Source organism: Cariama cristata, unplaced genomic scaffold (assembly GCF_000690535.1).
Source record: "Cariama cristata isolate BGI_N322 unplaced genomic scaffold, ASM69053v1 scaffold2104, whole genome shotgun sequence".
NCBI classification, from domain to species: domain Eukaryota; kingdom Metazoa; phylum Chordata; class Aves; order Cariamiformes; family Cariamidae; genus Cariama; species Cariama cristata.
In genome coordinates, this window is record NW_009611010.1 from 19,034 (window position 1) to 30,705 (window position 11,672).

An 11,672-nucleotide genomic window follows, 5' to 3' on the forward strand; every position below is an offset into this window, starting at 1 on the left:
AATCTCCCTTGCAGAGCTAAAAAACCAAAACAAAGCCCCCACAAATCTGAAAATTCTCCTTTTAAAAAAAAAACACAACAAAAAAAAAACACAAAAAAAAAAAACCACAAAAAAAAAAAACACAAAAAAAAAACAACAAACCACCCACCAGACTGATTCTCCTACCTCTATCAACTTACTCTTGTCTTCCCTCCTCCTAAGGCAGGAGAGGCATCTTTTATAGTTCATGTTAAAAGCCTTGTTAAAGGAAGCAGGGTCACTCGGCCCCAGAGTGGGGCTGGTAATGAAGCCCAGCTGCATCCTCCCAGGCTCCGCAGGGCTGCGGGGAGCCACACGCTCTGGGGACCAGGCTGACGTTTCCCTCTGGAATGGGCTTGCCCTTTGTGTAGCCGCTCAAATCGGTGAAAGCAAGGTAAAAGCAGATGGAAAAAGCCATCTTCTTTGGTGTGGTTTTGTTTTGTACCGGTATTGCCATAAAAAGTCCATGTCAGAGGGAAGGCCAGCAGAGAAACAGGTTTTCACAGGGTTTTCCCCAGGTTTCTATGGCCTCAGTAGGTGGCTTTGCTGATATGCCACAGCCCCGTGATTTTTAACACGATCACTGTTACTTCCCTCCCAGAAGAGGAAGTGAAATTGCTCTCAGTTTGTTTATTGGGCAAAACTGTGCATCTTACTCTGCTGCACCTTCCAAGCAGATGTGTTTGAATGAAAACCAGCAGCAAGAAGTAACAGGCAAAAAAATACAAAGTGTATAATAGGCAAGAAAAAAACGTTCACATTTCTCTAGCCTCCTTCTAACATCGCTGGAATGCCAGGAGACCTTTTAAGAAACAGCAAATATTATGAAATAGAAGAGGACATAAAAGAAAATGTTAATAGCTCAGGAGTACTCCGGTCCCTCCTAACTTTCCATACTAGGGCAAGAACTTCATGTATACTTTGGCATCCAGAATCTTATAAAATATTTTCTTTACATAGGCCAAGACCTTATCTGTTCATATTAGCTTGGACCTGTAGGAATGTTTGGAAAATGAAACTGGAAAAAGGAAACACGAGTGGAAATGCACAGGTAAATTCTCCACTTTATTCCACCATATACAATTAGTTTGTGGTTAAGAAGAATATAGATTACTATTGGTGGAAAAAGAAGCCAAACCACCTCCTTTTCCCAAATAGTAAAATATATTCTTGGCCAAAGAAACAATTTAAATTAATCTACACACATTATTTATCAAATGCTGTCAATTCACACGGTCCTTGTGCTCTCCAGAGGGCCTCATAGTTTAAAGCCCAAATCCTGAAATGAGATCTGCTATGGGGAACCCCCGCCCCTGTGCTGACTTCCAGCCACAGCAGGTCCCTGTATGGACGCAGAGCATCACGTTACCAGACAGGGACCCAACTGACATTAATTGTACCAGGTAGCTACTCATTAACTTGACACACAAACTGGGGGAAATTGCGGGACTGGCTGCTTCGAGAATAGTCCCCCGAACCACAAAATCCAGTATGCAGTCCTTTCAGCAAAGTAACCCTTCCCAGCAGAGTTTCTTCGTTTGCTAATTTCATTCATTATGCCAAGAGTGAGTTAGTTTGACTTCTCTGGGAAATGGGCTTGCACTGCTGAAGCAGACAAAAACACCGCGAGGAGACGCCGCGCTTTTCAAACATGAATTATGTTCCTGGTGCTGGCCAAGCGAGAAGATAAAATATGCATTCGTGATGAAACTGTGGGTTTGAATTCTCTTTTATCTGAGACATAAAAAGAAGGTCTCCCTGGAGTAACTCGTTGACCTAAAGTGCTTGTTGAAAGTGGCCTTAAAACTTGAGAAGTCTCACTGGCCAGATTAGCAGAACTGCATGACAATTGGCATTTGGAACTAAACACTGCTCTCACGAGTACAAGGTTTGTTGCTGGTTTTATTAGTAGCAGTATATTTTTTACAAGACGAGATAAAAATGAGTACCACTTGTAGAAAATGGAAGAGACGGCTTCTCTAACTGAACCAAACAGGGGTGGGCGAATACTGACTTTTCCTAAGGCTCTGTCAAAGGCCAACAGCTTACCAGTATATGACTAACTTTTGATGACTGCTAGACTTTAACCTATGGTGAAGCTTTTCATAGTGTACACCAGCCTTCAGCCTCGTGTTCTCCACTCAGTACAAGCCAAGTGTAAATGATGCACTTTATTGAAATGTGTCTTTACTTCTAAATAACTCTGGAGTTGCAGTAATTTGAATTAACAGATGTAGTACTGAGAATGCAAATTACTGGCTGTGCTGGGCAGATCTGGGACAATCTCTGTGCGGTCAGTCAGACCAAAGATGTGCGTATTGCCACAGAACTCGAGGGCTGAGCTCTGCTATCACAAAGGTGTGTGAACAAGTTTCCAGGCAGAAACAGGGAGAGAAAGAAGAGTTCAAGGTTCCTGGTAGACAGTTGCTCATTGTTGTTTAGGTACTGAATTAGATAAAAAGCATTTTCACATCCCATTTAACTGAATGTATTCAAACATGATAACTTCAAAGCTAAATATTCAAAAGACTTTGAGCAACCACAACTATTGCATTTTTTGCCGAGTACTAAGGTAATAACATTTGCTGTTCTGAATAAGGATTTTCTTTCTCCCTGGTATGTTATCAGTCTTAAAATTGCTACTTAGAACCCAAACAAATATGGCGCTGAGACCCATACGTTATTTATACAAGTGGCATTCTTGAAATGAGGCTGTATGTCTGTGTGTACAACTAATTGATTTATTCTGCAGTTTTGCTACCATCATAACCTTAACTTGTGTTCTGTAACTTATGGACCATTTTGTCCTTTGGGGTCTTTGAAGCTTACAATGTAAGGCTGCTGCCGGATTTGTCAGTAACTAAATCAGTAAAATTAGATAAGCTCCACTTTGATTGATGAAGGTGTTGAAAATCATCTTGCTGTGGTATGCAGTGGCTCAATGACTCTTCACTTGTGTTGGAACAAACAAGAAAAAAAATGTCTGTAGAGGCTCTCTTCTCCGTTATACCGTCCTGCAGGAGATGTGCCTTAATGAGGTGCTGGCACCAGGCTGGGCCACCGCATACTGCTTTCCTGTAGCCCTGCATGTTCCTCAACTGCGTATTCCAGCATGGCATTTTTTTCCCAAAGGGACACACACCATCAGTATGAATGCTGAACTCCACTTAACCTTCTATTTCCAAGCTTGTGGTTCTATTTTAATTACCTCTCCAGCCTTGAGCTTAGAAACCTTTTTATATGTTATATATATGCATATGTGTATTTGATATATCAGCTTTTTTTGAGCTTTTATGCCAGGTATCCATCTATTATAGTCCTTTCATATATGTTTTGATGTGAAACTAGGGATACAGATGTGGCAGTGGATTAATAACAGGATCCAGATCTGTGACTAAGTCAGACCCAATGTAGGGCAGCAGTTCAAAGTTACTGTTGTTCTATGGTCACGTGAAAAGAGTTTGTAGATTTATCTTATTTCTCGGCAGTCAGAAAGGTGTACATTGGTGAGGAGGTAAGCCAGAGGATGAAGACATATAAGTCTGAACTGCATTGACGGCCAGGCTGGCTGGCAGTGATGGGGCACAAGGAAAGCTCTTTGGTCGCCCATGCTATGAGTCCTTACGTGGGCTCTGTGCTTCACAAACAGTCTAGAGCTTTCCCAGTAGATGATACTTATTTTACTTTAATACCCATTTCAGTCACCTCCCACTTCAGGGTGACTTATATTTGCACTGTATAAAGACTGGTGCCCTTATTTTTACTCCATCCTTCAAAATAAGAACTGCCTCTCTTAGATCCACTTGACTCCATTAAGACCTGAATAATAAAATAATGGGGTAATCAGTAGATGCGATACTAGTATGGTCTCAGTTTCATCCAGAAGAATAGAGCTAGTTTTGGAAAAGAAGAATTCCAGTGGGAGTAAAGACAAATATTGTGACATTTTTCTTTGAAAAGGTAGTGTTCAGAAATAGAAGATGCACGCATCTTGGGGAATTTTTTCATTTTGTGACACACTGCAAACATAAGTGGTTAGCAGGCAGAAAAGCCAAGTGAGCTGGATGAATATCCAAACAGAGAAATCTGGCTAAGGGGAACAAACAGAGCTGGAATGGTGAGAAAACATATGTTTTCAAGTAAACATCGTAATAGGCCAAAGGAAGGGGTACTGTTCCCCACAAAAATGGCAGCAGTGAACAGAGAAATGCTGGAAAAAAAATGCAAGTGTGGCCTTTAACTGAAGGATTCAGTAGCTTTTGGGACAGTGAAATGTAGGGCAAGTATCTCCCTGGCAACTGGTGATCTAACACTGGTACCACAGGCCCGTTCTTGGGGGATTCCCAGCCGTAGTCACCCTACTGCTCACCTGGGCCCTGGCACAGTAATCTAGCAGGCGTGTCTTACTGAAGCCATTCACGTTCAGAAATCAGAGAGATGTTCTCAAACGAGGAGATAAGATCATCTCTGGAGAGATCTGAATTTCAATTATGAGGTTTATTATATAATTACATTAAACACAGCAGGCGTCTTCTGATCAGTCTTCACAGGGAATCTGCCTCATTCTTGGAGAATCATCACAACAAACTTGGCGTGTGGAACAGCGAGAGAGCTTGTGCGGCCACGAAACCCTGCTGCTGCTGCCCACCAGTCTGCAGACTGAGACCTGCGGCGGGCTCAGAAAGGAAAACCTGAAGAGCTCAGCACTACGGGGCTGAGGAAAACTGGAGCTCATCTCTGCAGGGACGCAGAGTTCCCATCTCCCCTGTAAGCAGCCCAAGAGGAATCTGCTTTCGGCTTTTATGTGGATTTTGGTCCCTTTCCCTCATGCCCCGGTTTCTCCACGTGTATCTTCAGAGCCCTGAGGGGGCTGTAAGTGCTAAAGTCAACAGCAGTGAGAGGTTTTGTGGGCAGGCAGCTAAGGAAGAGACAGAGACTGTCTTTGAATAAGCCCTGACATCCACTGCTGGAGTGCTGTGGACTGATGCATACGATGGGACCAAGGAAAAAAGCTCTCGGTTCCCTGACCTGAGGCCCTGACCCGCACTACAATCCAGGGACGGAGGCAGTATGTATCCTGCTCTCAGCTGCTTCAAATGGGGCTGGTCAAGTTGCTTCTCAGAAGTGTGTTTTCCATTAAGCAGCTCTATACAAGTTTGTCAGTCGCTGAAGGTGATGTGGAGAAACAAATAAGAAAATTTGGAAAATATGAGATCCCGACATGTAATGTTTTAAAGAAATCTACACAATGGAAATAACTGCAATTTAAATAAAAGTACATGTTTTTTTCTTAGCACTGCCATTCTTGTCAATGGAAAAAAAAAAATAATCCTCTCAGCTTATTATTACTGCGGTCAAAACCAGCAGCATCCAGAAAGCAAATGTTTCCAATGATAATCTAACAAAACTAACTGGTTCTCTGGTGTGTTATTTGTTTGAACGGTACGGTCTCTCTAACTCAGGCTGCAAGCTCCTTGCAAAGCGCTGGCGGCACTCGCAACCACGACAAAACGGGATCCGTTCTCACCGGGGACAAGTGAAGCTCCTCTGGCCTGTCTCGCTTCTTCAGTGCTTGTATCACTGCAGACCCAGCGTATGCCACAAATACCTCTCCTTCGATGGCCTGTGCTCCCTTGCAGATTTTAGCTGACTCAGTAGCACTGGTAATTCTGCTGGACTTCAGTCACCTTACCCAAAAAGATGAAGAACAACAAAAGAGAGGCTTGTCCGAGCCGAATTCAGTTCCAGATTCAGCATGCCTCTTCTGTCCCCAAGTCTGTTTGCCCCCTTAGAAAATCAAGAAAAAAGAAACAATATATAATCTAATATTTTTAATTTTATGTACAGGAATATAACGTTATGGCAACTTTGTACATGAAATACATACAGTATTTAAACATGAAAATCAGCTAAGTAAGAATTTACATTAGCAATGAAACTGCTTCATGTGCAGCCCAGTTAATACTTAGTTTAGATCTGAATTTTATTGGGGAGAGATTTTAATAGTTTACAATCATAGAAACATAAACATTTAAAACAAGACTCTATAAAATAATTTACAGAAACCCTACCATCTACACTGAGAGAAAGGGTGTATGTCTGTGAGTTTTGTGTGTGAATAACAAGGTGGACGAACGATGTATCTCAGCCTTTTAAGTATAAAATAATTTAGAAGCAGTTCATGCAATATGGAAGCAAAGGAGTGCCAGTTCCTGCGAGGTTTCCTGCTACCTTGGACATCTACTGAGCACCACATGTGGGGCACCGGACACATGATAACACCGTCGCCAGATGCTACCAGAGAGCACCAGCCTCAGTTCCTCCAAACAATTACTTATGTAAACATAAATATACAAGTTGATATCTTTTCTACACAGTACAAATACAGGTCACAACTTCTCAGCTGTGCAAGTAGTCAATCCGTATACTTGGAAGCAGGATAATGCTCAGAGTGGAGTTCCATACATTTCTCTGTACAGGAGCACTAACAGAACTTCCTCGTTTTCACCAGTTTGCTCTGATACTTCACAGAGTGCCCGCCGTGCCCTATCACGTAAACATCCAGCAGGTAGGACTTGCCAGGCTGCAGGCCTCTGATTGTCTCTGTGGTCACTGCCTTCTGGATGTTCTGGCTGTGGAAGTATTTACAGAGAACCTTTTCTGATTTCTTCCTCGTATCTGGACCCAAGCACTGGTTCTGCTCTCTTTTCTTCTGCTCTTCGCTGTAATTGTCATCCACTTCCCTTCTGTAGATGCAGAATTTGTTTCTCTCCTGCGTGCCCAGCCACGCCACCGTGACTGAAGAACACGTGCGGAGTTTGTCAAAGGCTTTGATTCGTGTATCTTCAGGAAGAGAAGGAAACGACTGCTTGTTAGGCCTTGTTGTAGCCAGGACCTTCAGCACAGAAGCCCCTTTTTTGCTTCCTTTCAGCCTAATGAGGTATTTAGCTTTTGCTTTTCCCCGAAGCTGGAACTGCCGCACTCCCTCTACGTTCTGAGACAAGAGAAGTTTTCCATCTCTTCTAACCTGGATCTGAACAGCATCCAGGCATGAATGAACGGAGAAGGTGACTTTTTGGTGAGATGAAACAGGAGCAAAGCGTAGAAATTTGGCTCCCTTTCTCTTGATGAATACATCTGTAACTTTGCCATCCTTCAGTTCGACTGTTTTCTGTTTAGCCTCCTCCTTCGTTCTGGCAAAGGTGCCAACGTATGCGGTGCTCATGTTAGTGTTGGTATTTACTGCAAACATGTCAAAGTAGTACTGAGTATCGGGCTTCAGGTCAGACACTGTGAAGATGTTCTTGTTCCCGACACAAACTTTATGCAGGTCAACTCTCGGCTTTGAAGATGTTTGGCGCCCAAACTTTGATGATGATTTTAGGAAACCACGTTCTTTGCCAGAGTTGTTGTCTGAGGGGAAGCCAAAATGGGCAAAGTCAAATGGACTGAAATCCAGACCTGGTTTTGGAGCCATCATGAAGGCATCATCAGAACTGAGCTTGGCTTCAACAGCACAGAGGCTTTTGAAATTGTGTTCTTTACTGATGACTATGCAATACTGAATTGGCTGTCTCAGTAAGGAGGCGGTGGGACTTGGTTTCCACGCCAGCGTCACTGTTGTACGTCCCAGAGAAGTGACATCAATTCTGGGATCGTAAGGTAATTCAGGATAAGGTTGGTCCGACTCTGGAGTAGTGGTTGCATACACTTTAAAATGTGTATCTTTCTCTGTCGACAGCAGGTCTAGTTGGTACAAACCAGATGGGGAACTGGAGGACACAAAGTACTCAACATCATTGCCTTTGTAAGAGAACAGCTCTGTGCCTTTCTCATTAGTAATCTGCTGTTTCTGTTGCTCAAGAGGTTCTGGTTCACCTAGATGACAAGCAAAGAAAAACATTTGTACGGACGCAATCTGCGAATATGAGAAAATAAAACTCTAACAGACACTTCTACATAAAATACAAAAGTGAGATGGAAAAGGAAGGTTTCATCTTCTGAGGAAGATGTAATCAATACTTCTGTCAAATCAGAGAGGGAAGTTGGTTTGGCACTCGGGTTAAGACCAGATGGAATAGAAATCGCACCTGACCAGTTTTAACGGAGTCTCATGAATGGTAGCTAACACCTTCCGCTACGGTACTTCAGGCACCCAACCTGGAGATGCCATACGGCTCCCCAGGGGGAACCGACTCTGCTGCCTGTTTCTGGGCTTGGGCCCTTAGCTTTGGCCCTCTGAGTCACGCTAAAGTTTTGTGCCTAAATAGAGCGAGCCCAAAGGTGTGTATGCTGTACAGTGTGGTGTGTATGACATTTTAGCACTTGAGTTGGGAGAGGCTGTGGAAGTCAAAGACCTTTTTTCTCTCGGGTAGCAGTTACCCGGCTATTCCCAAATAAGCTCCATGCCTACAGACCAGTGCCCTCAAAGGGGCAAGCTCAGCCCTGTGAAACGCCAGCCCTGTCCCTCCAGTTCCTATCTTGCGTACACAGCTCACAGAAAAGCACCCGTGAAACCGAGTTGCTCTGCGCAAACACAGTTTGTTGTGGCAGCATCCAGTGCGCTCTGTAACTATAACCTCAGCTTTGACTTCTACTTTTTTACAGCCCTTTTCCTTGTCACGTTGCTACCTGCTGCCAGTTTCCTGCACAACGGCAGGACTGGGGCTGAAGACCCAAAGAGCAGGAGATCATAAAGATGGGCCTGCTGCGAGACTCAGCCTCACACCGACACTGGTTTGCGGGGCTGCGAATCCAGGAGAAAAGCAGGTCTCTGAGGCACAAGGGAAGTCATTGGTGGTTTGTTACCTGAACCTTCTCCACTGGCTTCCTCTGGGAGCTCTTGCACACTCAGTTTCCACTCCAGAGGGGCATCGCATGGTGTCACTGTCACTGCTAAGGGAGTGTTGTCCTCTTCAACCACAAAGAAATACCTAGGGGAAGGTTAACAGACCCATATGTCAATAAACCCTGATGGCAGCCAACCGGCAGGGACTGCCTTGGCGCGATCAAGGTTGATCTTGGTGGGCAACAGGGACAAAAGCGTCACTTACAGGCCAGCGTGCGCAGAGGGAATATGGAAAAGCGGGTGGGCGAGAGCTAAGGAGGTGAGGGCTGTCCCCCCACTAACTCTGCGCTGGTGCAGAGTTCACGCTCTGCTTGTCCAGAGACAGCAGAGGGGTTTCTGGCCTCCTGCCCACCCCTCCATCAGCTTCACTTTTTACCCCTGCACTACCTATATACAGTCTAAATGGTCACAAAGGTATACATGAGGGAAATGAGATCTTTCTTGGAATTTAGGGATATGCTTTTCAAAGCAGGACACACATTTTATGCTATGTCCAGGCAAGGGCCCTAGAAGCACGTGTAGATACATCCACATTCAGCTGTCCTCCTGCACGCCCCCAAGCACTACACGTCATTTACTGCGAAGTGTTTCTCACCGGGGAAGGCTGAAGGAGGTGTGTGATATGAGGAGGAAGGTGGCAATGCTGGTCTTCCCTGAACTCTTTGGAGCCTCAGGTTCTTCCCCAGTCTAACCTCAGTATTTGCTGACCCATAGGGAAGTGGGGAGTTGAGGGCAGACTGAGTTATGCTGCTTCTTTAAAGCACAATATGAAATAATGAAGAGAGACAAGTGTGGTGGGGTGAGCCTGTAGTTTCTAATTTCCTTCCCGCTCTCTTTGCCTCCAGACATGGTTAGTGGCCCCACTTTAAGGAACTTCTGCGGTCTGTGGGAGCTCTGAGCTGATCCGAGAAATCAAATAAATTGGATAGATCCTCAGCCGACAAGGCTGGATCGGGATGGAAACTCGCATAGTTACTTAACTTCACCAGACAGAACACTGCCGTTTGTATTTTTCTGTTTTGGATCCAATTTTTATTTCAAAACACTCAGCAAATAAAGGTGGTATCTTCAAAGTACAACTTCCTCACTTCAGCTGGACAGAAATACCTTTTAGGGGTGTCTCGGAAGAGGTAGCTGCTAATTTCGGCTCCATCTGGGATGACTGACGAATCATGAAAAAACGCTTTGTCCCGGATCTGCATTTGGAAGAGCTCCTCATCTCTGGTCGGTAACTTCTGGGGCCTGGAGCTGAGCGGCAGCAGCAGCAGGAGCAGCAGCAGGAGCATCCTAGAGCAACGAGAGGGAGTCCCACCTGAGGAGGGCTGCACCACCCGCAGCCGGACCTACCGCCAGCTTCTCCCACGCTGGTGGGCGAGACCGTGGCCAAACATCGCTTTACTGGGGAACCGCGGTCGCTGACTCAGCTAGCTGCAAACTCCTGCGGCTCTCGTGGGCCGATTGCTGAAACGCGAGCATACCTACAACAACGTCACGTGCACTTTGTGTTGTGCAGGCACCTTCGCTGTACTGCCATACAAGCACTAGGACACGTATTGTAAGGACTAAGTTCACATCATCGCAGCGCTTGGATAAAGTATGTAAATAAGAGTTTTCCATCTGAACTGTAATTGAAAGCAAGCCTGCACACTGGTTTCAAATTGGTATCTCTCCTTCTCATTAACAGGGAGCAAAAGCCTTCCACATACTTGGGTAGAGCTACAGTTTGATGTTGTGCCATGGCAGATCTAGAGCTCGCTGGACGTGGGAGCTAGAGTAAGCCCAGAGCAGACGGGGGTATATCGACTTCACTTTCCTTGGGAGATTTTGGTTGGGCTTCTGTCAATCCTTTGGAAAGTAAATATTGCCAGTGAAATTGTTTTTTATAAAAATAGTGAATTAGGAGAACATGTGACATAAACCCACACATATTCAAAGCACATTGGTATTAGCATGCAATTCAGCAGGGCTTAATCCTCAAGCCTGATGGGAATTGCAAAACACAAAAGCAGAGAATCCTTTACAAATTAGGCATAATAATTCATAATCTCAGCCTTTCATTATTATGTCTACAACTAGGTCAGTAATGACTACCCTAACATATACAGTGGGACAGGCTGGAAATCTCCTTTCAGTACAGTAGATGATCTCATATGTAATAGCTGTGGTATGGGGGGGTAGGAGGGGGGAAACAAAGCCCATTTCTGGTACGAGTATAGCGAGGTTAAGTTACTAAACGATAACATTTTTTAAAATTAGAAGAAAGGTTTAGGCCATTACCTAAACTGTGTTAGCCACTGGCTTTGGGGAGAAGCATGATAAAAAGGAACAGTTGTATCGTGTTGTTACCTGGCCGACTGTGCGGCCACGCACCCCTCCTTCTACTGCTCTGCAAATTGACTACGGCTTTATAACAACCTCTTCCTTTTTACCTTTCAGATCAACTCTGCTGTTGAGATTGGAGGTTTTTCTCCCCTTCACTTGTCTTTTCTCTAATATTTTAATGTAAAAAAAGCAAATATAAAGCGCCTTGAGAATTGGCACGATGTAGTCTAAGCCATAATAAAATTGCTCTTCCCCTTCAAGGACTTCATGAAAACCCAACCAAGCACCCCTGAGGGAAGCCCCAGCAGCCGCCTCCTTCCCCCTCCCGTGGCTTTCCCTTCCAAAAGCCCCAGAGGAGCCACTGCAGGCCGGTGCGGTCACGGCGCAGAGCGCTCCTCCTCGCCCCAGCCCACCCCCTCGCACCCTTTGGGAGCTTCCAGCAAGACCCACTCCCCGGCAGCCCCAAAATCCCCGCACACCCCTT

The 11,672-nt window shown here is 44.9% G+C and overlaps 1 protein-coding gene across 1 annotated transcript; it reads right to left on the bottom strand.

The window, feature by feature from the left end:
* Positions 1-5,834: 5,834 nt before the first annotated feature.
* LOC104160014 (protein NDNF) lies at positions 5,835-10,152 on the bottom strand. The gene is made up of 3 exons (XM_009698065.1): positions 9,974-10,152; positions 8,827-8,951; positions 5,835-7,896 (listed from the first exon to the last, which is right to left on the bottom strand). Exons 1-3 carry the CDS (start codon positions 10,150-10,152, stop codon positions 6,503-6,505), a joined length of 1,698 nt encoding a protein of 565 aa, XP_009696367.1. The 3' UTR covers positions 5,835-6,502.
* Between the last annotated feature and the right edge of the window lie 1,520 nt (positions 10,153-11,672).

Bases quoted from the DNA above. Each gene is read 5' to 3' on its own strand.
- LOC104160014 (XM_009698065.1), bottom strand. From the start codon at position 10,152: ATGCTCCTGCTGCTGCTCCTGCTGCTGCTGCCGCTCAGCTCCAGGCCC. The intron at 8,952-9,973 runs GTATTTCTGTCC...ACCTTCCCCTAG, and splicing joins TTCCGAGACACCCCTAAAAG to GTATTTCTTTGTGGTTGAAG. The intron at 7,897-8,826 runs GTAACAAACCAC...CTTGTCATCTAG, and splicing joins AGCCAGTGGAGAAGGTTCAG to GTGAACCAGAACCTCTTGAG.